The sequence below is a fragment of the Oryctolagus cuniculus genome, chromosome 5, assembly GCF_051225735.1.
Source record: "Oryctolagus cuniculus isolate XC-2025 breed Fujian yellow rabbit chromosome 5, ASM5122573v1, whole genome shotgun sequence".
Classification (NCBI taxonomy): Eukaryota; Metazoa; Chordata; class Mammalia; order Lagomorpha; family Leporidae; genus Oryctolagus; species Oryctolagus cuniculus.
Genome location: NC_142871.1, coordinates 100,162,281 through 100,189,548, shown reverse-complemented (window position 1 = coordinate 100,189,548; position 27,268 = coordinate 100,162,281). Strand labels below are relative to the sequence as shown.

The 27,268-nt window shown below is 35.9% G+C and overlaps 1 protein-coding gene across 50 annotated transcripts in view; it reads left to right on the top strand.

Annotated features, from left to right (window-relative positions):
- RIMS1 (regulating synaptic membrane exocytosis 1) overlaps positions 1–27,268 on the top strand; it is a 532,587-nt gene that overhangs the window by 416,671 nt on the left and 88,648 nt on the right. For 37 of the 50 annotated variants that reach the window (XM_089333025.1, XM_089333024.1, XM_051854555.3 and 34 more), the window contains 2 exons: positions 7,635–7,747; positions 13,892–14,058. The exons of the other annotated variants lie outside the window; for them this stretch is intronic. In XM_089333025.1, the coding sequence (XP_089189151.1) occupies positions 7,635–7,747; positions 13,892–14,058 (280 nt within the window). The remainder of the gene's footprint in view (positions 1–7,634; positions 7,748–13,891; positions 14,059–27,268) is intronic. 50 annotated transcript variants of the gene reach the window in all.

Sequence of the window (27,268 nt, the reverse complement as noted above, 5' to 3'; positions counted from 1 at the left end):
AGATTTCAGTAAAGTTGTGCATGCACACAATTTGAACTCTGTCTCTTTCTCCTATACCCCATGTTCCATTTCGGTTATCTATACCAGATTTAGGTTGTTTTCTTTAAAAATGCCTAAAGATGATGTGGTATTTTCATTTAACATGTGGTATTTACTTGTGTTTTGTGTTTCTCATGTGCATAGATGTTATCTGTTATTGTTTGCATTGTTACTGCATAATTTTTAATATCCCAGAGAATTACCTAAGGGCATAAGGGAAACAGCTTAAAACATATGTTATACACTTACAAGTTAAAACACATTTTATTCCAAGAAACTGACCCAGAACTTGGGCATTGTATACAGCCAAAATATTTTAAACATTTAATATGTTTGTGGTGTGTGTATGTGTGTGAGAAAGAGAGAGAGAGAAAGAGAGATACAATTGAGGTTGGGATAATATATCAGAGTTGATTACCAAACTTTTATCACTCCAAAATAATTGTCAATTTTAAAGGAATAGAATATTTTTAATCAAAAAATGAAAAAGAGTAATTTAAGACATGTACTTTTTTTCCCTCTTAACACATATAGTTTTGTTCAACTGAAAGTTTAAAAATGCTGGAAATGAGATTATAGAGAAAAAGACAGAGTCATTGTAGTTTTCCCTTCTTGTAAACATGAAAGCCTTGTTTGAAACACTGTAACCATCCATGTTGCAATAATATGGAAATATGGATTCTAACAGCTAGAAATTATTCTAAAGTCTCTTTACTTTACATATGGAAATTTTGTAAAGAGGGATATGTTGAGAAATAACCAAAGAAATATTGATGAACTGATGAATGGGGATGGTTCCAGAGCTATAATTTGTGCCTACTCATCCCCATTCCTAGGCTCTTACTGTTTTGCCCCAGGAGTGTGCAAAACACGTATCCATATCAACAAGCAAACCAAAACACCTGAACAGAAAATAATATTGCATTCTTGAATTTCAGATTTTTAAATATAAAACATTTTTTCTTGATGGAACATTTTAAGATCTAGTTTATAGACAGTCTCTTCTAGATATCCTTTATATAGTTTATGCTGATTACAAATATAATTTTCTAAAACTTTTATCATCCTTTATTGATTTTTAGTCTGTATATTTCATATTGTTTCCTGTATTTGTGTTCCCATTAATAAAGGTTTTTTTTTTTTTTATTAGTCTTTATCTATTTGTGAAAGACAGAGTTACAGAGGGAGGAGAGAGAGAGAAAGAGGGATAGAACAATCTTCCATCTGCTGGTTCACTCCCCAGGGCTGGGCTGGGCCAGGTAGAAGCCAGGCGGCAGGGAATCCATTCCACAAGGATGCAGAGGCCTTAAGTGTTTGGGCCATCTTCTGCTGCTTTCCCAGGCGCATTAGCAGGGAGCTGGATCAGAAGTGAAGTAGCTGGAATTTTATCTGGAGCTGTTGCAAGTGAAGATTTCACCCATTGCACCAGATTGCTTGCACCAAGTTGTTTCTTAAAATGTTTCAAAGAAGGATTTTTTTGGTAGGCGTTTCACTCATGCATCATTCTATCTGACACCTCCCATGTGTGTGATCATTTGTCATTGCTCTTCCTGAGAGATGAATTGGAGTGAGGTGCAGCTCCATTGTTGCCTAGCTCTTATCATGTTGCTAAATAGCAGGAAGCAGAGGTGCAAATTTTCCTATATGTAAAATAGAGTAGCACACATAGTTAACCACATAAGCTTAATTATCCTCTCCAGATGTTATCATGTATCTCCTCTGACACATGTATTAGTTAAACTTGTTTGACTTACAATCTTTTAACTTTAATATATTTTACAATACAGAAATTTTTATTGCTTCCATTCATTTTGACAGTCATATTTCAGCCAAAGTACTTAGAAATAATTGGTAGTTTAAGGATATATTAATATAGGTTATTTTGATACAAACAAGACATTTAAACTTATTTTTTAATATTTATTTTATTTATTTGAATGAGTTAACAGAGAGAGGTAGAGATAGAGAGGTCTTCCACCCCATGGTTCACTCCCCAGATGGCCGCAGTGGTCAAAGCGGCGCCGATCCGAAGCCAGGAGCCAGGAACCTCTTCCAGGTCTCCTACATGGGTGCAGGGGTCCAAGGTCTTGGGCCATCTTCTACTGCTTTCCCTGGCCATAGCAGAGAGCCGGATCGGAAGAGGAGCAGCCAGGACTAGAACTGGCGCCCATATGGGATGCCGGCGCTTCAGGCCAGGGATTTAACCTGCTGCACCACAGCGCCGGCCGCAGCATTTAAACTTTTAAAGTCATGTTTATTTATGCATGCATAAATGTATGAAAAATGTTAAGGACATTTAATATCAGAGCAAATACATTTATGCATACAAATTCAAAAATAAATGTTATATGTATTTATGAAAATTATTGTTTAAATCATGTCCAGAATTTTGCATAACTATGTTTATAATTTTTACAAGTTGAAAAAGTCTTGTAAACCAGAGTTTACTAGAAGATTTCCATTGTCTTTGGAGAAGACAATATTATAGAAAATTTTTATGGTAAGTTAGAGTATTTACTAGGATTCCTAAGCCATTCTATTTTTTAGTCATAGGCTTCTTTAATAATATTATGAAAGGAATAGATCTAGAAAAGTACATATAGACAGAAACACAAAATTTGCAAATGATTGTCACCTCATTTATAGATTTAACAAAGATATCTGTAATGCTAGATTAAGAATTGTTATCAGGTGCTGGCACTATGATGTAGCAGGTAAGGCTACCAGCTGCCAAGGTAGCATCACATATGGATTCAGGTTAGTGACTCAGCTGCTGTACTTCCAATCCAACTCCCAGATAATAGCCTGGGAAAAGCAGCCAGAGATAGCCCAACTCTATAGGCCCCTGCCACCCACATGGGAGACACAGAAAAAACTCCTAGATCCTGCCTTCTCCCTGGCTCAGCCTTGGCCATTGTGGCCATCTGGGGGATGAACCAGCAAATGGAAGATACCTCTCTCTGTTTCTCCCTTTCTGTAGCACTTTCAAATAAATGAATGAAATCTTAATCTTAAAAAAAAAACAAAAAACTTACCAAAGTATGGGACACAATTATAGAAGTAATTATTTTAATCTGAGTTTTAATTTTAAATACTAATGCTTTACATTAAAAGTTCACTAAATTATAACATTTTTTAAACTATACTTTTCTTAACATGTATGCTTCAATCAGAATTCTTCTTTTTCATTTTAGAAGAAATGACTTCATGCATTCAGTTTTAACTTCACTTGTAAAAAGAAGTTCCACTTTCATGCTTTCCTAAATGTAATGTTGCTTATTTTTAATATAAATAGATTCATTGGTTCTAAATTCTAGAGTTTGCGAAAAACAATGATATCATTTTAATGAAATGGGTATTATTCAATAATTTTTGTAAATACATCCTTTTTATAAAGTATAATTTAGTCACCATAAAGAATACCATTCAGTTTGTAACTTATAGTAAAATTTTAAACCCTTGAACTCCTTCAAAAATGTTTGCAATATTAATTATGTCTTAGATACTAAGGGAAATAAGTTGTTTATGTCCTATCTGTAACACACTGTCTAGAATTAGAGTGCAAATATAGTCTGTAGTAAAGATCACTATCTCTTGATTGCATATATAAACACTAAAATTTCATTATATAATAATTATATTTGTTGTATGAAATGAAAAGAATCACTTGTTACTATGTGAAAAATTTTTAGAAGTAAAACCTACTAAATCCCCCAGTTTTTTATCATTCTGTGAAGAAATAGTATCAGTTTAGTGATTTTTTTTAAGTTTACATTCATGATCATTTAGATGCTCTTAAAATGTTAATTTAAAGCTATGATTTATGGGAAAATCGGAAAATATTTCATTTCATATTTTAGTTTTACTATTGGAATTAAAATTAGTAAAATACTGTATTTTATATGATGATCAGTGATCATTATTTTCAAAGTGAGTTATTAAACTCACTGAGCTGTTAATTTTGCTTGTAGTGATATACTTGATAGATAATCCCATTCCGAGGACTTAATTCACTTTTAATTAGTACCATTATTTTCTGCATAAATCGTGTAAATTAATGAAATAATGTTTTCTGATTCAAATTTTTGTATTCAACTTTACTTCACAACTGTATCTTAAAATTTAGATTGGTACACCTTTAATCCAGAGATAGTGTCACTTTATTTACCATGCACTAAAGTAAAGTGTAACACAAAGACAGTATTTGGTAAAGTTACAAAATATCCATATTCACACTGAAGGAAGATTATTCAGTAATTATGAAAAAAGCATGATAGGTTAACTTATATAAGCAGTTTTTTCAGAATGTGCAGTAAAATACATGTCATTAGGAAATAATGAAAAGGACTACAAAAGTATGTGACAACATGTAATTATCTGGCCTTTTGAAATGAGTAATTGATAAGGTATTTGTGTTTGGCTTCCATTCTTGAATTTGAGAGCAAGCCCTGAGGATAGAATAGCAACTGCATATTTTTGAAGAGAACCAAGGGGATCCTCTTGTTACTTTGAGTAATAATATTCGGAGATTTTTTTTTCTTTGACAGTTTGAAAGAATTCAGCTTTACCTCCTTTGGTAATAAATACATTAGTCATTTATGGAAAATAAAAGTGAAGTTTAAAATCATGTCAAGATTTATCTTAGTTGTTTCTACTGTCTTATGATTCAGTTTTGAGTTTTGCAAATCAAAGATTTAAATGTGGCCATATCATAAACTAAGTAATCCTATTCAGAGAAATGTGGTGTTATCTGGCAAGATTCAATCACTTGGAACCATTTGGGACTATTTGAGGCTAGTCACTCTTTTTTTTCTTTTTTATTTATTTATTTTAACAGGCAGAGTGGACAGTGAGAGAGAGAGAGACAGAGAGAAAGGGCTTCCTTTGACGTTGGTTCACCCTCCAATGGCCGCAGCGGCCGGCGCACCGCGCTGATCCGATGGCAGGAGCCAGGTACTTCTCCTGGTCTCCCATGGGGTGCAGGGCCCAAGGACTTGGGCCATCCTCCACTGCACTCCCTGGCCACAACAGAGAGCTGGCCTGGAAGAGGGGCAACCCGGACAGAATTCGGTGCCCCAACCGGGACTAGAACCCGGTGTGCCGGCGCCACAAGGCGGAGGATTAGCCTATTGAGCCACAGCGCCAGCCAAGGCTAGTCACTCTTAAATAATCATCAGTGTTATCAGTGCTTAAGTAACCATTCACCTTAAGATTTGCATCACACTGACAGTGAATATTAAAAAGCTATGGACTGGCCAGCGCCATGGCTCACTAGGCTAATCCTCCGCCTGCAGCGCCGGCACACCAGGTTCTAGTCCCGGTCGGGGCGCCGGATTCTGTCCCGGTTGCCCCTCTTCCAGGCCAGCTCTCTGCTGTGGCCCAGGAGTGCAGTGGAGGATGGCCCAAGTCCTTGGGCCCTGCACCCCATGGGAAACCAGAAGAAGCACCTGGCTCCTGCCATCGGATCAGTGCGGTGCGCCGGCCGCAGCGGCCATTGGAGGGTGAACCAATGGCAAAGGAAGACCTTTCTCTCTGTCTCTCTCTCTCACTGTCCACTCTGCCTGTTAAAAAAAAAAAAAAAAAAAAAAAAAAAAAGCTATGGACTAATAAGTATCAAAACTTATTAAAATTAGTGTTAATTGGCGTGAATAAATGATTTAAATACATTTTAATTACAAATTGAGGTTGTTTTCAGTTGCTTTAAGCTTCAACTAAAGAATACAACTGATTACAATTTATTTGACTTCCTCAAAGCTCAAAGCAAAGGATTGAGGTTGTACCCAGAGATACCACCACGTAGGCAAAAGGCAGAGAGCAGATGTTTTTGTGTATTGCACGACTTTCTGTAAATATATAATACATTATTTTTCTGTAACTTTGCTTTGGTCTCATTTCCTAATTACTTTCATATAGTATTTTGCTTTATAATACTCCTTTTGGCTCTTAATATGTTGTCAAGTAATTAATAAACTTCTGAACTGCCTTTCTCAAGCGCTCCATTGAACTGTCCTCTATTTGTAATGATAGTCGCCATTTGTTGTCTTTGAAAGTCAGCATTTTCACAGCAGTTATAGAGCAGTGTTTAATTCATATAAAGATAATGTGAGGGATTGAGATTTGTTTCTCATTTACTGAATTCAAACAAAATGAAACATTTAATAGTTTGGTACTGAAAGTACCAAAGATTAAAACAGCCACAAATTTCAAAATTTACATACTTATCTCTTGGGCTATTTATATTGAACACCCAATAAAAGTTAAAGTGTCAGTATCTTTTATCAAGGACGATAGGCCGTATTTAATAACTTGAATGGAAGCATTTGTCAGCAAATTCCTTTACAGATTCCTTGTAAAAGATGAAATCAATAGCCAAGTCAATGAAATATATCAACATTTCCATTAACTTTTAAACCATTCAGTCCCCTTGGCGGAAACACCAGTAATATATTAGTCACAATTTTTTCTCCTTACAGATACATGCTCACAACTTAAAAATGAATTGTAGCACTTGAGGAGGTTGACAAGTGTGGGGCATTGACACTAGATAACTTGTGAAATGTGAACTTAGGTCTCATGCAGCATGAGTACGGTACCTCCAAAAAGGTCATGGTAAAGGGTATTATGAAAATTGTACAGGATTTAACATATTTTATGCCAAAATAAATGTAACTTTTAATTCCATTTTTCCATGGAATATTTGAACTTTCTTCATATAACCTTCTGAATAGTTTACATGGCACAGAACTGTACCCTTAGCTCCCTTTTTATCTTTAAGTTGTTCAAGTGTAAAATTTAAGGTGGAGTTTTGAAACTAAGTTGCTTATAATGAATTCTGTCTTAAAGTAACTTATGTCCTTGAAGGCTGCAATTCTTGCTCCATAAACAATTGCACCTTCTACTTAGAAGATAAATAATGACTAAAATGGAATACATTTTTTGACCAATGATAAATTAAATAGCTAAAATGTGTACCTCTCATTTTTAAAATTTACGAGTTTTATATATGTGCTTCAAACCACCATTAGAAACAGAAAGCAAATCTTTAGGTAGGTCCATTTTTAAGAATAAAAAATAGTCATGAGAAGTTACTGGTATAATTGAATGGTTTAATAAAAATGCCTAAATAAGATAGATTCTTATAGGTGACTTCTGTTAGCTGAGGAAGTCAAGTGGGCTAGTGCATGCATGTAAGCATGTGCATATATGTGTGATGTGTTAAGTATGGATATTTGTTTTCGCTATATATGTACATGCAAAACCAGCAGTTTTAAGTTGAAAACATATTTTCACAGTTAAATTTGGTTTCACATAATTGTTTATGAAGGTAATTGAAAATAATTCAGTCAGATGTAGTCCTTAGGTACTTATATTTTGTTACTAACATCTGTGTTCCTCATTCTATGTAATTTGAATCATGTTCATCTTCAGATTAACAGTTACTACTATTGTATATTCTGTATTTGGTTTATTAGTCACATGTTATTTCTGAATTTCATTTAATTGAAGTCATTTCAAAAGCATTGCAATCTTACACCATTCAGTTCCTAAAAGGTGCTTCACGTGTTTTAATAGACTTCCATTGTGTGTTTTTGCAGCAAGCTTAGTAGTGGAGGAGCGAACAAGACAGATGAAAATGAAAGTGCATCGATTTAAGCAGACAACAGGGTCTGGTTCTAGTCAAGAACTTGATCGCGAGCAATATTCCAAGGTAAAACTAGTAGTATTAAACCAATAATTACCCTTTTGTAAATGTATAGTGTGTATACCAGGAAGGATTAGCAAATACCAATTTACACTCAAATAAGAAAAGATATAATTAAATGATAGTTTTGCATCATAATTTCAACCAAATTCTGAAATGCATCTTCCCTCTTGATATGTTCATAAGCTATTTTCTTGAAATAATACTTATTAACTTGGAGTTAATATTTTAAATATAAAATATGTAAATACTTGATATTAAAATCACTTAATGATAAATTCTCACTAGTCAAATTCACATAAATAATATATAAGAAGCCAATTTGTAGCTTGAATGTCAGTAAATGTGGCAATTAAAATATTAATTTCTATAGTTATAGCCCTAGACATTTTGAGATGATATTAATTATTGAGGTTTTTCCTTTTTTTTTCTTAATGAAGTGTTTTGTTTTTATTTATTTAAGGTAAACACATTACATGTATTTCATATATACAGATTTAGGAACATAGTGTTACTTCCTAATCTACCCTCCCTCCTGCCCATGGTCCTACCTTTCCTCTCTTATTCCCTCTCTTAATGTTTACAATGATCTACTTTCAGTTTACTTTATAGTCACAAGAATAACCCTACACTAAGTAAAGAGTTCAACAGATAGAAGGAAAAAACACTGTTCCTCAACAGTAGAGACAAGGACTTTAAGCAATCATCGAATCTCAAGATGTCAATTTCACTCCTATGCATTACATAACCACGGAGCAGAGAAAACATATGGTCTTTTTGGAACTGGCTTACTTCACTAAGTATAATGGTTTCCAGTTGCATCCATTTTGTTGCAAAAGACAGAATTTCATTCATTTTTTATGGCTGAGTAGTATTACATACTATATATATATATATATATATATGCATATATATATGCCATAATTTCTTTATCCAGTCTTCAGTTGATGGGTTGATTCCATATCTTAGCTATTGTGAATGGAACTACAATAAACATGGGAGTACAAATAACTCTTTCATAACTGATTTCATTTCCTTTGGGTAAATTCCCAGGAGTATGATCATTGGGTCATATGTTAAATCTATTTTCAGCTTTCTGTGGTATCTCCATGCTGTCTTCCACAAGGGCTGTACTAGTTTACATTCCCACCAACAGTGGATTAGAGTACCTTTTTCCTTACATCCTCACCAGCATTTTGTTGTTGTTGTTGATTTCTGTATGAGAACCATTCTAAACGGGGAGATGAAACATCATTGAGGTTTTTTTTTTTAAGGATTCATTTTATTTTTTTGAAAGAGAAAGTTACAGAGAGTTATTTTTTTGAAAGAGAGAGAGAGACAGAGAGGTCTCCCATCTGCTGGTTCACTCCCCAAATGGCCACAACGGCTGGAGCTGAGCTGATCCGGAAGCAGGAGCCTCTTCCAGATCTCCTATGTGAGTGCAGGGGCCCAAGCACTTGGGCCATCTTCTACTGCTTTCCCAGGCCACAGCAGAGAGCTGAATTGGAAGAAGAGCAGCTGGAACACAACCAGTGCCCATGTGGGATACCGGCACTGTAGGCAGTGGCTTTACCCGCTACGCCACAGCACCAGCCCCTCTTCTAGTACTTTGATGGTAATAGATCATAGATTTAGAGCCTTGATCAATTTTGAGTTGATTTTTGTATAAGGTGTAGGGCAGGTATGTTAATGAAAAATAAAAAGTATGTGATGTGATACTATTGATATCTTCAGTAAGAGTAGTAACTGATTTCAAAGTTGTAGAAGGTGAAATTCACAAAATTCAACTGTAAATAATAATTTAATTTATATGTTAATGTTCTAAGGAGAGTCTTAAGTTCATTAACTGCTAATATCTAAGAATTTTAGTTGAAATAGCTAAATTTATAATTCATGAGGTAATTTTACATCTACTACCTGACTTATTTATATCCATTTAAAATTTTTTAATTATTTATTTGAAAGAGAAAAGTAGAAGGAGAGAGACAGATAGGCAGGGAGAGATCTTCCATCTGCTGGTTCACTCCCCAAATACCTGCAAAAGCTATGCTGTGCCATGTTAAAGCCTGGAGCCAGGAACTCCATACAGGTCACCCACATGGGTGTTAAGGACCCAAGTACTTGAGCTGCTTTCCAGGGTGCACATTAGCAGAATGCTGAGATGAGAAGCAGAGCAGGGACACAGACCCAAGCACTTCAGTATGGAATGTGGGCACTTGGTCAGCATCTTAACAGCCACTCCAACTACCAGGCCCAAACCTCTTCTTTTCAGAGTACTACGAAAGTAGAAGCAGCCATTGTAGGGCATCCTTTGGTATAATTTGTTATCGATTTGTGGAAGTAATTACCTGTTAGAAATCAAAAGTTTAAAAATAACTGCATTAAGTCAATATTGTGAGCTTAAAATATAGAGCTAGAAAAAATATTTTCAAATAAGAAGGTGGTTCATTTTATAATCAGATATTCAGTGACTAATACAAAAAAAAAAAAAAAAAAAGAGGCAGTTACATGGATATATTACCCAGACCACCATCGAGTTGTGTGTTGTATATCATCTGCCATTCCTCACCGAGGTTAGAGAAGGGTTTCCAACTCAGGAAATATAGTTGGTCACTGTGCTTCCATGATGCCTCTACTCCCTAACAGTCTGAAACAGCTCTCACAGAATAAGATGAGTGAAGCAAACAAGAAATAATACAGTGAGCAGAGTATCTTGATACCCCATAGAACTGCTGATTCTAGCTTTGTTCAATTTCTGCGCAGCTTATTCTTCATGTTACCATCACCTAATCAGCTTATTCGTCTTTCTTCATAAATACCTTCATCGGTGTTGACTTTTACTACAAATACAGTAAAAATTAGGAGGCAATGTAATACAGGACTTTTTTCCCTCTGTAGTTGGAAGCAGTTAAACGAAAACTTCATTAAATTCAGAAACAACTCATCAGTTTTTTTTATCTTTATGGGAAAGGATAAGGTCAAATGGAACAGCAAGGGGAGGTAGGGCCAGGATAGGACTCAAGAAGGAAGTAAGTCAGGAATTGTGGTAACATTGCTGAAAGCCTTGCTGACTCTGAATCATTCTGAAGTATGGCTCTAACGATCATTCATTCAACTTCCAATTTAAAAAAAAAAAATCTGCAAAATGAAGTGCCCTGAAAGTCTTAACTCACCACTAACACGTGTAATCATAGTAAGTCAAGAGTCGGCTACTCTTGTTTGAGAGGCATCAAATTCTCTGATTCACAGCCATTTAGAACTTAAAAACATCTCAAGATAATCTTGGATTCCAGCTTACTTATTTAACAAAGTCATGAACACTGAGGCTCAGGAGAAAGGATGAAACCTATCTGTGGAGACCCAAACACATGATTTGAACAAAGGTACCACTTTGTTCCGATTCTTGTATCATTTAAGTGTTCCCAAGCTTGATTCAGAGGTCCTCACATAGCATTTAATCTACATACAATTAAAATAGCATGTTCTTTTCTTTCCTTTTTCCTTTGCACAAGTACTCTTCCCCCCACCCTTGTATTACATTGGAATAATTTAAAAAATTATGTTCAGATACATTACTTTGGCTCTTATTGTCTAAACTGATACCTTTATACTGCTTAAATAAAATTACTATAGCTTATAATCTCAATCATTAAATGTGAAATCAGAAATACTGTTGCTTTTAAAACTTGTAGGAATATGGTATGAGAAAAATTTAAAATAACAAATGAATAGCTTACTTTTTATTTTATATATACAGTAAAAGGTAAATATTCCTCACAATTTTAATTAACTTTTTAAAAAGATTTATTTTATTTACTTGAAAGAGTTACAGAGAGAGAAAGAGAGAGAGAGATAGAAAGTCTTCCATCTGCTGGTTCATTCCCCCAAAGACCGCAAAGGCCAGAGCTGAGCCTATCCATTGCCAGGAGCCAGGAGCTTAATCCAGGTCTCCTCCCTGGGCCTTGTGACTTGGGCCATTTTCTGCTGCTTTCCCAGGTGCATTACCAGGGAGCTGGATCTGAATTGGAGCAGCCAGGACTCGAACTGGCACCATGTGGGATGCTGGCACTGCAGGAGGCGGCTTTACCCACTATGCCACAGAGCTAGCCCCACATTAGAATCTTTTGATAGTTTCCAGTAGCTATTTTTGTTCACTTAGACTTCCCTCATATATTTGAGAAATTAACCTTTTAAAATTTTTATTATTTAATATAAAGCATTTGATAATTTGTTTCAAATATCTATTTTTACTTTTATTGCTATACTCAGGTGCCAGTATTATCATTAATTTAATGTAGGTTGCATTTTGATGAAGCAATACACTTTAGCTGAAAATTCTAGTAAGTCAGAAATTAGTTCACCATTCTCAAAATATTTTAACCTGGCACCAGTAGAACTTGATTTTTTCAAGATAAAACAACTATCAGACAATTATAATTCCAGGGATGTTTTTTGAAACCTGGTGCCTCTTTCAAAAGATTGCAGGAACCTAACATCCATCCTGAGTAAGGAATTTACACTCACTTTGCTTTTTGAAAAAACACAAAATTGCTTGTTTGATATGCTTTTGTTTCATCAGTGACAGTACAGAGTTGCAAGCCTTAATGATGGAGTGAAATTCACAATCGAAGGGTGAATTCACAGTCATGCACATTTTAAAGAGTGCTTCTGTCACTGTAACCCAGGAACAGCAACCAAGATTGATGTCATGGGTTTGCTAGTATCCCTATAATGAGAGTTTCCTCTCATATAAAAGTCTTATTTCTCTACTGCATGGTCAGTATAAGCTCCTCTCAAGGATATTGTGTTCCCCAAAATATAGTTAATGCATTTCCATTAAAATGTTAAGTTGTTAAATAGAAAATTCAATGAATTATGCCTCATAAAAAGTCAAAATGATTAAAGTTTGAGCATATTTTTCAAAACTAAATGAAGTAGTAAAAAGATATAAAAATCTTTAATATATTTCAAATAACCAATGGGATGAAAATTATGATCTATATCAGAATGATTGTTCTTTATCCCAATATAGAAAAATGTGTTATGACAGTTTTTAAGATCCTTCCTTTGTCTCATTGCTGGAATAGTAAAAATCCATACACAGACACGTTGAGAAAGGGAGATTCCTTTAGTTGGAGAACTATTTCCTTGGGTGCTCACATATCTTTATGCTTTGTCTGTACTGCTTAATATGGCAATTACCAAATAAAGGGAAACATTTGTTCTGCTGTCAAACTAATACTAGAAAATCCCCTACATTTTGGCACAGTCCTTCGGCTTTTTGTTTTTAAAGAATTATTTATTTATTTGAAAGTCAGAACTAAAGAGAGAGGGAGTGGGAGAGAGAGAGAATCCATCCACTGGTTCACTCTCCAGATGACCACAACACCCAGAACTGAGCCAGGCAGAAGCCAGGAGCCAAGACTTTCATCCAGGACTCCCTCTGTGAGTGCATGGGCACAAACACTTGGGCTGTCTTCTGTTGTTTCTCCTGAGCCATTAGCAGAGAGAGCTGGATCAGAAGAGGAGCAGCCGGGATATGAACTGGTACCTACATGGGATGCCAGCATCGCAGGTGGGGGCTTAACCCACTGTGCCATGATGGTGGCCCCTGTCCTTCTGCTTTGAAATCAGCCCTTTTTGGGGTGAACAGCTACATTTTTTTAACAAATTTGAGACACAATATGATGTCCTGGAATAAGGAAAGTATGTAGGAATCTTTTAGAAAGAATAAAATCTAGACAGAAGCTCCCTGTATCATGAGTAGAATAGAAGATGAGTGAAGCAGGCAATAATGAAAATGAAAACAAGAAAAGAGAACTGATGTGCTGGGAAAAATGAATAATGTAATTTTATGTTTAAAGTATGTTCAAGTAATTCAATGAATTTCCCATCCAAGTGTTTAATTTTTGTGCTTAATTTATAATTTCATCTTCATATGCCATTTCTTACCAATTAGAATTTGGAAGATTTTAATATCAGAAATCATCTATTATGTTAACATTTGGGTTATTTTTAATTCCATGCCCTACTTCTACAAAGCTGCATTTTTGTTCTCTGGGGGCTCAGTGGACATGAACCTCACCATGTATGTCTCTTATTTCCATGATCTGATGACGGAGCTCACCCTTTCTTGTCTTTGATCTTTAGTATAACATACATAAAGATCAGTACAGAAGCTGTGATAACGTCTCTGCCAGATCATCAGATAGCGATGTCAGCGATGTGTCCGCCATATCCCGAACCAGCAGTGCCTCCCGCCTCAGCAGCACCAGCTTTATGTCAGAGCAGTCTGAGCGCCCCAGGGGTAGGATCAGGTGAGTTGGAAACACTTTTTATATCGACTCAATCTCTATATCCTAAGCATAAAGTGCAAGTCGCTTCTTGAATAGGCTTTCTAGAATACAGTTGAGGTCAAATAACAGATGTCTCATTAAAATAACTGGGTCATTTGAGCTGTCATCCACTATGGGGTAGTGTCATCAGCAGAACACCTGAACTAGCAGACACAGCTGGAGCCGCAGTCGTCGTTTTAGCGGCTGCTCAGAGTCACACTGCAAGAGTTTCCTCGAACAAAATTAAATCCGCGGAGTAGCTTTAATTCCAGCGTCAGAAAAGCTTTGCCTGTAATTGGCTAGATGATAAATATTGCAAGCTTTTCAGAACAGTCTCTGTCGCAGCTACTCGACAACATTAGTGTATTTTGAAAGCTACGCACATACACCTGTATACACGCATGCATGCATACGTTTGTGCATATTCATATGTATATGTATATATGCATGGTAGACAGTTTTGCTTTTGTTTTTGTACTAAAAAAGAAGAAAAAAAAAGCACCAGGTTATTTTTTCGCCTCAGGCTATACTTTCCCAGATCTTTAGTATCATAATGGGCTCTTTCCAGGGTAGAGTTTCATTGATGTGATAAAAAAAAAAAAGGTACATCTCTCATTCATATTATGTAACTGGTCAGATGAGTGTATCAAGTGTGTTTAAATTACAAATGGTACTCTTGTGTTCTTATAAGGCACATTCAAGGACATTTCTCAAAGTTCATGGAAAAATAGAATTAAAACCTAAGTGTTTATTTGGATACAAAAACAAATTGAAATTCATGAGTAGTTTCTTTTTTTATTTTGTGATGCGCATTTTCCGTGAACACTTAGAAGGCCCCTGGTACAAGTGAAAAGACCTCAGACTCTGAGAGCTGTCTAGAGTAAAGGATCTTTTGTATTTTCCTTAATTAGTTTTCAGAAAGAGCGGTATTTATAAAGGAATTTGGTGTTTGATGAGAGACTCTATAAATATAAATGTTGTAAAAATAAGAATAAATAGATTTATCATACTCCAAAATCCTAATATTATTGCATAATTTGATGATGTAAAATAAGCTGCATCTTAAAAATTCATTCTTCCTTGATATCCTTTCACATAGCTTGACTCCTGATGTAAATCGAAAGTATCTTTCTGTTATCTAACAGTTTTGTACTTCAATAATCAATCTACATAAGCAATTTCAGCTGATAAAAAATATTAATGGAAAATATTTTGTTTCTCATTCTTATATAATGTCCTTTAAAACTGAAGAAAGAATTAAAAGAGCTAAATAGAAGATAGCAATATTGAGCTACTCAGGATCAAGTGGTAAAAATTACTCTGGTTTCTTTTTATTGAGATATTAATAAGATTTTATTTGAAAGTCTATAGAATTTTGTGTAGAACATTGATAAATAGCATGTAACCAAGGAGCTTTTCACTTTTAATCACTAAAACCAATTTAGTTAGATAATTATAAAATCATAAAATTTGAACTATTTTTACTTTATATTTATTACAGAGTCATGTACCTTGAATCCTATGCTATAAAATATTACTAATTAATAGAATTTATATGACTAATCAATTTCAAAGGGTAAATTGTGGGTCCATTTTCATTCTCTTGAAATTTGAGAGAATGTGAATCTATAAAAAAATATCTTCAGGATAAATTGGGATGAATAATTTTGAAGGAGGAAAACAATGAACAGAGGAACCTAAGGAAGCTCAACAACAAAAGTGATTATATCTGAATAGAATGGGGGAATCTTCATGTTACTACTTTGGAGCTAGCATTACTTTGTAGGGAAAATGTTACAAAAAACCAATTCTGATTTTAACTATGTCATAGCAAGAGGCAAAACATAGTGGATTTCTTCCTTTCTTGATTCCTAGGATTCTTCTTGACTTAAAATATTAGGGACAGGAGTAGACTTAAAATGGTACAAATAAATTCCATAAGGATAAATCAGTTTTCTCTAGGCATTTCTATGTTTTAAGCTTTTCCCCCCTTCTCTGGAGATGAAATACATACGGTCTCAGAGTTTATTTTATGTAAGTGGATTATGTACATTAGGCTGTAAAGATAATAGTTAAAGAAGTTTTCCCTTAAGCTAACGTGGAGATCTTACTTTCTTGTAATCTTGGGTTTTTTTTACATTACTGAGTCTCCATATGTGGTATATGTTTGACTTTCTTAAAATAATTAGGAGGAATAGAAAGAGAAAAAAGGGAGACAGAGGAGTGGACAAGGCTTCTTACACAGGCAAATTCTTCCATGTATGTTCTTTTTGTGTACTCTCATAGGTGCACATGCATAGCTGTATACCTACCAAACCACACACACACACACACACACACAGAGCACAGAGATGTTTTGCTTCTACCTCCTGCCATCAATCTTGTGATAAATTCCTGAGAAAGAATGGTTTCCAATGAGGAGTTGGGGAACAGAACAAAGTGTGTCTAACGGATAGGGAGCAGAGGCTGCAGGCTGTTCAGCTGTAAATGCTCCCCATCTCATAGGTAATACTGTGAAGTATAGTTGGCTACAGTATGTTACTGCTTATTGATTCTTGATATTTTTCAGTAACTAACTTCTGCATAGGTTTGATACTGCTATTTATTCAAGTTTATGGTTAAAATTAAACAAGACTGATTCCTGTTAGGCTATATTTATAGCTCACAATAAGTAGTAGTAAGCTGTCTTGACTTTGTATCATGTATAAAGACTTCATTATTACCTAAAATTCCATTAAAATAATAATACTTAGGCTGCGTACTAAAAAAGATTATAATCCATTTAAAGTTTGAACTTTTTCTTTATATTCAAGTTCCCCAAGCATATCTTTCCTCAAATTGTTCCGTCACACAAGATATGTTTCATTATACATTGAAGTATATGAACTTTATTTTGGAAGTCAAAGGGATTTAGAAGACATGAAAGCCTTCCCCAAAGTCAGTGTTAATGTATTAGGAGTCAGCTAAGTACCAAGTATTCTTAGGAAGTACTGTGGAAAGAGTATGTATGAGGTGATCCTAACCTTATTATTTAGAATCATAGTATGCAGTCACTTAAAATATCAGTGTTTTCCACACTCTGCATATTACATTTTCCTCTAATGATTCACAGAACTTATTTTTTGGCTTAAAGATTTTGAGAAGCTCTTTCATGAAGCGTTTTTTTCTTTGTTTATTCCAGCATATAACGAATTTATTTGGTTTTGGAATATTTTTTTCCATAGGAAAATCTGTTAATATTTTTGTGGGGTTCTTGAGCACATTTGGAAAAATCTCTTCTAGATAATCATCGCTCTTCTGTCTAAAAGACGAAAAGCCTTAAAATTCAGTTCAGAAAGCCTATTTGGGGACATGTGTAGTTTAAATAATATAAAACGCATGGCTAGTCATTCTCTGCATAAGACTTTCAAACACTATGGGAGATTCTTGGGCCATATATTGAATATTTTGAATATTTTCTGTTTCAGCTAATGATAATAAGACACACAACTCATCCACCCAGGGCTGCACTGACAACAGACCGTCCTGTGTGTATTGAAAAAGGGCTTCCCTTCCTCCCTGTGCATTCACCCATGGCAGCCTATTCAACATGCAGGGGTTCAGACATTTTCCCCTGTGGATTGACTCAGTAATTATTCAGAATGTTCTAAAATTTATGTCATGTTTTCAAAGTGTAAGTACAAACATAGAAGGAAGCTATAGCAGGAAAAAATAAACTATAATATTTAAATTGGGGTAAATAAATTTATGTAGATATAATGAATTAAAAGTTATACTAAAATTGGTTGTCATAGATTAAAAATTATTCAGAAACTTAAGGATAATTCTACAATATAAAGTCAGAAATGCTGCAAAATAGGGGGTTGGCATTGCGACACAGCAGGTTAAGATACCACTTGCAATGCTGGCAGCCCACATCTGACTGCATGTTCAAGTCCTGGCTGCTCTGCTTCTGATCCAGCCTCCTGCATTAACATGGGAAGGCAGCAGAAGATGGCTCATATTCTTGGCCCCCTGGTACCTATATGGGAAACCACGATGGAGTTCCTGGTTCCTAGATTCAGCTTCCCCCAGACTTGCTGTTACAGAGTGTTATATATTAATGTTAGCTGTCACAAAACACACTGGACACCGGAGTAAGGGAAAGGGTTTATTGGGGAACACCCTACAGACTGGAGTGAAGGGGCGGCGAAGGAAAAAGAGAGAAAGAGAGAATAAGAGAGAGACAGAGAGGAGAGGAGCTAAGAGAGAGGAGAGAGCAGAGAGGAGAGAGAAGAGAGACAAGAGGAGGAAAGAAGCCAAGAGAGCGCAGGAGAGAAGGACCAAGAGAGCAGAACCAAGAGAGAAGAGATGGAAGTCCTAACATCTGTTAGGGGAAACTGGGTGGACAATAGCTCTGGCTGCTTCCTGCTGAAAAGGAGCAATTTTGGGAATGGGAGTCAAGACAGGTTTGCAGCAGGAGGTGGCTTCTCCAGGGGGATGCAGTGCGAGTCTTGCAGAAACTGCTTCCATGGGAGGTTTCATGGGCATGGCCACCTAGAATTTTACTTTTTAATTCAGGAGAAAACAAATCTAACAAGCAGTTTAAACTCATAGGATCTAAAATCACAGGTTCTAAAACCAAGGAGAGTCATTCTAAGAGCAAGTTTTTTTTTTGTTTTTTGTTTGTTTATTTGTTTTTGTTTTTTGAGAGGCAAATACAGACTGACAGAAAGGGCTTGAAAATAATCAGGTGGGCTTAAGGCCTTGTCAGTTATGAGGCTCAGACCTATCTATCTCTTTACATGTGGTACATCGTAAGGGAGGCATCCTGTTGACTTCCATTACCTAGCTGGCCTGGGAGGAGAGCTGGCTTGAAGAGAAGGTAGGTGGCATTTTTAAAAGGAAAACATTAATTAGTTAATAGACAGTCCTGCCTGCAATGTTGTTGACCCTACTTGGCCATCCTCTCGGCAGCAGTGGTTACTTTGAAGCTGGGGCAAGTGAAGGGCTTGGCTTTTCAGCTTAGAGCAAACAAGGCCTGTGGCTCTGACCTGGAGCCCTCCGACACCAGGGCAGGTCCGTTTTCAATGACCCAACTCTTGGTTGGCATAGCTGCCAGGGCTCTTCATAGGCTGACTTCCGCTGAAGCCTGGCTTTCCACATTGAAAACCAGTGCAGTGGACTGGCCTATTGGGTCTTCTTGATGGCCGATCACTGTGTAAAGCAGCCATTAATTGGCCTGTCACCTATCTTTGTACTGCTTCTTCAGCCAAGCTTCCTCTTCCTCCTGTTTTTGTTAATGGAGACCAAAAGAAGCTATTAAGAGAATGCAAGTCAAGAGGGTGCTCTTGGTATCAGAAATGACCCCCTAAAATATATATCAAAATGTAGCCCCTAAAGTTCCCCAGATATCCTATCTGGGGTGTCACATATGCTATCGAAATTTGGGGTGTCATATGATATCACCATATGCTTATTAATAAATCCTAATATTTAGAGAAGAATTCTAAATACCGGCATAAATAAATGAGACAGCATGGTATATTTTAAGCTTATATTTAGTGAGAAAGATGCATAGCAGAGTGAGAGCTTTATCTAAGAGAGAGAGGTAAACTAGGTTCATACCAAGCACCAGGGACCAGCTGTGTGGAAGACAATCTAGGCCAGGAAGCCTAGGGTGGGTGGCCTGAAGGCCACGTGCCCTAGGGGCATAGAGCTACATCCAGGCCCCTCCTGGCAAGAGGCCAGGAAACAGAAGAGAAGGCAGGACACACCATGTCCTAGGCTTTTAACCCACTTCCAAAGGGGAGTGGTTAATCAACCTGATTGGCTGGTGGTCACCCAGGTGTGGCCAGGTAGGGGGATGAGGTCACACAGAGGCGTGGCAAGGTATCAGGTAGGGCGTAAAGTCACACAGGGGCGTGGCGAAGGTGTGGTCTTCCAGCTCACAAACCTAATCGATTTTAACCTGTATGCCTGCCTACTTCACTCTGACCCTAATCTTTGGTGGTCTAAACTAGAAATTTGTAGTCACAGACAAGATCTGAGTGGTTTTTTCTTTGAGGTAGACAATGCTCATGAGGAAAGCTATGTCAAAAATGATGGCTACCTTATTTATTAAATTTTAAGTCATTATAAAACTTTCCCTTTGTTGTAACATTTATTTTTGCAAAGTTGGCTTTCTATAGCTAGATGAATTGTAGAAACAAACTTAAAAAGCAAATTTCACACAAATTGTTTTTGGTCTCATTTTTTAGCCCCTTATGAGAGAATATTATCATTATTATAAAAGCAATTATTGTTATCTTCTGAATTCATAATTTGAAGGCAATAAAAGGTTTTATAGGACAATTTATATTTTATTTAAAATAGTAACCTTGTAACTACTTGATTTACTAAAATTTGGCATTTACTGTCAGTAGACCAAATAATCACTAAGTGTGTACTCAGACTGAAGGAAATTTTCTTATATTTATTTGGGGATTTAAATACAAATAGGTAAAGTTTTTATATTTTTTTTATATTTAGATTAATACTTCTGAAATATCAAACCTGATATTTAGTTATGTTAGAATATGGTATAGAAAATAATTTCAGATACCCCCTATTTCACAATAATTCTGCAGTTCAGTAAGGAATCACAGAATTTAATATGTTGTGAAAGCATATGAAAAGTGCTTAACTGCAAGATAGTTTATTAATCTAATAGTTCACATAAAATGTAATCAAAATCAGTTACAACTACTGAAATAAAATATCAAAAGTGATGAAGATATACTGTTGTTTTATTTTAGCTATCCATATGTAATCGTGAATGCTTGCTTGTTGTACTTTGGAAAATCTGAAATAAACAAAAGTACTAAAGAGAAAAAGAAAGGATATGTGGAGGAAATTAGGTGATAATTAAAGAATGAATTTCAGCACAGGGTAACATGATGAATAAAGAATCTCTGAGGATAACGTGACCTTCTAGTATATCCCTTTGTGGCATCTTAGTTTTGCTACTTTAAGGCTGAGGAGGCATCACTACTACTATTCCTTATGAGTAGAGTAAACCTGTGAAGAGATGGAACTAGTGTGCCCCATGCCCTTTAAAGAGACTCTATTTTTCTGGGTCAATAGATTAATAAATCCCTTTATCATTGCTTTTTAATATATCGTATGATTGAATCAGGTCATGGTGCCATATATCTAAATTATACAATATGGTATCTGTTTCAGCAATGAATATAGGTAACACGGCAATCTTGAAAAGAGCCAGTTAACAAGACCTCTTGGAACAGATGAGTACCTTTTCCTGATTAGGTTATACCTTATAAACCTTTTGGGACTGCAGCTTAAAGTGTAGCAACACTAGTACAGTTTGAAACAGCTAGCTACAGTGTACTTTTCTTTTACATTTGTTCTTGGCCAGTTTATTATAGATTTACCAACGTATATTTAGTTAACCTCTAAAGGGTCAGTGGTGTATAAGACAAATGCATACTATAGAATAGATGATGACAATGGTCAGTTATAATGAAGTTTTTAAATTTTAATGCAAACCAGGAACATTCTATCAAGATGAGATTATTTACAGTAATAATGATTTGTAGGTAGCTCTTAAAGATGAATTCTGCCTTTGGGGCAAAAAGAACTGTACATTTACTCTTAATGGAATTTAAATTTTTTAATTTATTTTATTTGAAAGGCAAGGACACAGAAAGGCAGAAGTCTCCCATCCTCTGGTTAACTCCCCCAAATGCCTACAGTAGCTGGGAAACTGGGAGTCAGTGGGCTCCATCCACGTTTCCCACTGAGATGGCAGAGACCCATCATCTTGAGCCATCATCTGCTGCCTCTCAGGGTGCAGGTTAGCAGAAAACTGGGGTTCGAAACAGAGCTGGAACTCAAACCCAGACACACTAATACGGGATGCAGGCATCCCAAGTGGCATCTCAACTTGCTAGACCAAACACGCACCCCTGTTCATGAAACTTTAAAAAATGTTCTAAAATTATTTGTAGGAATCAACTTCCCTGTAGCATTATTTCCTTAGCTGGATTTAGATTGTTCTTTAGATTGTTTTGAGGTCTTCTCAAACCAGTCATCCTGCTGTTTTATGGCTAATACAGCATTGAACATCTTTAATATAGTTGGTCTGTGTGGCAGTTACAGCAAATCAAGTCAAGTAGCAGCCTTTAAGGGAGTCTTATGTGCTGTGAAAATGGCATTTATAATTACTATATACTCAAGTGCTGATTATAAACCTAGCACTGTTAGATCAATTGGAAGCTCATTGTTTTAATGGTCCTCAGGCATGAACTCTGGCTATGAATGTTAAATACGTATTACTTGGGCAGAAATTAGGCTAATCCTTAGAATGGATAGAATATCCTTTCAGTCTGAAATAATACTTGCCAAATTTCACTAATATCAAGTATTATTTTCATATTATTATCCTAGCTATATATTACCTATATTATTATATTTTACTTATATTAAATATACTGCAGTTTATTAAGCTGAAAGTTGGTTTGTATTTTTTCACTGTTTACCTTATTTACTATAATACCTTTTTACTATCCACCCACATTATATAATTATTAATAATCTTATTTTATGAGAATATGTATAAACAGGAAGCAGTCTTATGCATTACATGGCCATAAACAATAGAATCATAATGGAGAGCATGCCAGCTCAGTTCCAAAACCCTTTCTTCCATTTAACCCATACCTTATTTTGTAATTTTTAGTGCAGTATGTAACATGTATGACTGGAACAAATGATTATAAATTCTCAAGTATCTATTTCCAAGCTTAAAGAGTCAAATATTATAATTGGATCCCTTTGACCTTTCCAACCCCATTCTATTTCCTACTGATCTGAATACATCCCTGGTCAAGTCTGTACAGACCCTAAATCTGCTTCTGGCGTACATTTCAGGATTCTGATGTCTATTGCTGTACCAGTACTACTCTATCATAAATTAATATAACATTGATGTAACTCTGAATACCTTTATAAGACAGTTATCTTCATCTCATTCTTACTCCATATCAGGAATGTTACAGCTATTTTTGTCCTTCATGCTGATATATTAATTTTAGAATAAATTCATTAAGTTCTACAAAATAAACCTTTACTATGTTAAATATATAAACTTAGTTGAGAAGAATTAGAATCTTGGGAAAATTGAAACTTGCAACATTGTATCTGTCCATTATCTTTGGCAGCTGTCAGTGAAGCTTTAAAGTGTTCTTTATAAAGTTTATTTATGACTCGCTATTGTTATAGTAACACATACCATCTATTTTTGATGGTGTCATGAGTAGTATCTTCTTTGTTGCTCTATTATAGGAATAGTATCTTCTGTTGCTCTTCTATAGGGATAAAATCCATTTTTTAATTTTTTCTAATATATAATTTAGATCTAAAACTTTGTCAAGAATTTTTTATTTGACAGGCAGAGCATCAGAGAGAGAGAAAAAGAGAGATATCTTCTGTCTCACTAGTTCACCTCCCAAATGGCCTAAATGTCTGGGACAGCACCAGCAGCCAGGAACTCCACCCTGGTCTCTCATGTGGATGGCCACTTGGGCCATCTTCTACTTCCCAGCCCCATGAGCAGGGAGCTAGATCAGAAGTAGAGCAGCCAGGACTCTGGTGCTCCACTATGGGATGCCAGCTTTGTAAGCAGCAGCTTAACACTGTGCCACAACACCAGCCCTAGATCTAATTATTTTTCATGAAAAATTACTTTATTGTTATCTCACCAATTTTGATTTGTAATATGTTCATTTTGTGTGATTTTTAAGTATGTTTAAACTTCACATTTTCTTTTTTATCCATTTATTATTTAGAAGAGTAAATTTCAAAAGATATGCATGTGTTTGAAAATTTTTGTTATTTATTTCTAAATCAGTTGCCTTAATGGCATTATATTCAGAGTGTGGTTTGATAGTAATTGTTTCTGAAGTGTGATTGAGGACTTAATTGGTCACTTTTGTAAATATTCCTCATTTGCGTAGGAAGAAGATAATCTCTAAATTTCAGATGTTCAGTTATGTATATATCCGATACATGAAGCTTGTTATCCATACTACTCTGAACTTCTGTTGCTTTATTAGTCTTTTGCCTATTTGATAATGACTCAGATTATACAGGTAAAATCTCTCTGATGAGGATGTGTCACTTTCTTTATTTTCTCCACTTTTTTTTTGTGTGTATATGAGACTGATTAGGTTGAAGTTCAAAATTCTTTTATCTTCCTGGTGATTTAAGCTTTTTATCACAACCAGTAAATTATTTGCAGAAATAATATGTTTTACATTGAAGTCAATCTTGTTTTGTAAGAGAATATGAGCTTTTAAAATTTAGTGTTTATATTAGTGTTTACATACTTTTACATCAGACTTTCTGTGACCACACAAGAGAACTTTAAGAAAGTAGAAGTAATAATAAGTTTATTGTGGTTTAGAAAAAAAATTTGAAATCCATGCTGTCTTCAAAAAATGTGTGAAATATGTACATTGTTGAAAAAATCGATGCATGAATTTCAAAAATTTTGCACCAAGATAACCTTATTTTGAAATCCCATTTTCCATGAACTTTTTGAAGTTTCCTCATATGTGATAGTTTTATCTCTTTAAACAGTATACAACTTGATTTAATTTTTTCATCCTCTCTATTCTTGTCATTTAATTGTCCAGCTTACCTATTTGCTTTTGTCTTGGAATCATTTCTACTCTCTTATTTATACTTTCTATTTTCCTTTGTTATTTTTTCTTCTTTCCTGATTTTTTTTAGTGTTTCTTCTTCTTTTTTTAAATGTTATTATTTATTTGAATGTCAGAACTACAGAGAGGGAAGCGGAAAGGGAGGGAGAGAGAGACAAGGAAAGAGATCTTCTATCTGCTGGTTCACTCCTAAGCCAGGCCAAAGCCAGGAACCAGGAGCTTCAACCAGGTCTCCCTTTGTGGGTACAGAGGCCCAAGCATGTGAGCCATTTTCTGCTGCCTTCCCAGGCACATTAAAAGGGAGCTGGATCAGAAGCAGATCAGCTGGGACTTGAGCTGGTGCCCATATGGGATGTGGGCAGTCTAGGCTGCAGCTTTACCCACTACACTACAGTGCCTGCCCCTTCTGATTGTTTTGAATTGAGTTATTATTATTTCATTTACCCTCATGATTGCTCTGGAAATTATACTATTTCTCTGATTTTTAATTGCTGATTTAGTGTGTCAAATATAAATGCTTAGTACAGGAGCAAAGTTAATAATAATTACCTCTACTCCCTCCTAGGGAAAAATAAAATATCACCATACAATTTAGCTCCTCTGCTGTTCATCCGCTTGAATACATTTGTGTCTAGTGTTTTAATTATGGATTGGTTTCTTTCCTCCATTATTGTATATTGATTTTCTTTCAAGTACTTTACATTGAGCACACTTTTTTTTTTTTTCGTTTCTTTGCCAACAATTTCTGTGATTTGCATACCTTCATTCTAGGCTCTCCTTCTTCCAGAAAAACATTGACTAGAAATGCCACCAGTGAGGATTCATTAGGGCAACAAGACAAGTGATTTTCCTTGTTGTCCTTGAAGAATAGGCTTGCGCAGGGACTTCAGTTGTAACTCGTTTCTGAGCCTGAACCTAAGACTCCAAAATTTTCATCTGCAAAGCTTCCAATTCATCCATCTTCTTACCAGTCTTGTTTCAGTTCTCTCTTGGTCTTTTGGTTAGGAGGATATACCTTTCTTTGTCGTGAGTTCATGTCTGCATTTAAACGCGTATTTATTATGCTTTCTCGTCATCGTTTCTAGATATTTGAGCATAAGATGATTTTTTTCAGAATATAACATGGCCCTTCAGGGTGTATCCTAAGCAAACTGGAAGATGGTGGGGAACAGCAGAGAGAGTCATATCTTGAACTGGAAGTTAGATTTAATATGCTTCAGAAATCATAATTAGATATAGAAGGAGAAGATGAGGGAGGCTGAAGACCTGAGTAGTCTCAGGACAGAAGTGAGCTGGTGCAGACCCTGGCCCATTTGAGTTGTGAGCAGGTTAGAAGCTAGCAAATGGAGGACTAACATGAGGAGTTAAAGGCAGATACAGATTCTGGGGACTCACAGGACATTAGGATTTGAGGAGGAAAGAAAGGAGAGGGCCTGAGATGACAGAAGTGGGTACTGATCATTTATAAAGAGCATCCTGTGATCAGATTCCACACTAGGACGGATGAAGGCTGCCCACTGCCCTGGGAGACGGCTTTTGATGCACACGCTGATCTTTGGTGCACTCAGTGATACCTCACTACTGTTGCTAACCAATATGGGGAGGTCAAGCAAGGGCACAGCTTCTGCACGCCTTGATTTATGCTTCTGTGCAGTCACACCTCATTCATTCACTCACCAATCACTTATCGAGTGCCTGCTATTTTAAGTATTTAGTACTATCTGAGTTGAGTCTCCAGGAGTTCAAATTTATTAGAGTGGAAATTTTTATATTTATTCATGTGGCATATAGGTGTCTAATGAACTTTATTCTCTCTAAATGTTACCCTATAGACAGGTGTTGAAAAGCCATCAATGGAGTAGAAAAAAAGTTTAGGTTGTAGTACTCCAACAGTTTAAACCAAATTAGCTTTATATTTCAAAGGTCTATAAAATGGTTTATTTTTGAAAAGGGAGTACGCTGCTTTACAAACATACTGTACACCAAAATATGTGGCACAATAAATTTTAGAGCTATGACTTTCAGGGAAAAAAGTAAATTATGAGATCAAGTTCTAGAGTTGTTTTGTTTTGTTTTGTTTTGTTTTGTTTTGTTTTGTTTTGTTTTTGAAAGGCAGAGTTACAGAGGCAGAGAGAGAGAAAGAGGGAGGTCTTTCATCCACTGGTTCACATCCCAGATGGCTGCAATGGCTGGAGCTGGGTCAATCTGAAGCCAGGAACCTGGAGCTTCTTTCAGGTCTCCCACACAGGTGCAGGGACCCAAGGACTTGGGCCATCCTCTGCTGCTTTCCCAGGCCGTAGCAGAGAGCTGGATCGGAAGTGGATCAGCCCAGACTTGAACCGGCTCCCATATGGATTGCTGGCACTGAAGGCAGTGGCTTTACCCTCCGTGCCTAGTGCCGGCCCCAAGTTATTGATTTTCTAACCATGTTTTTACTCAGTACCACAGTTTAGATAAAGGATTATAAAATATGTACAGTCATTATGGTG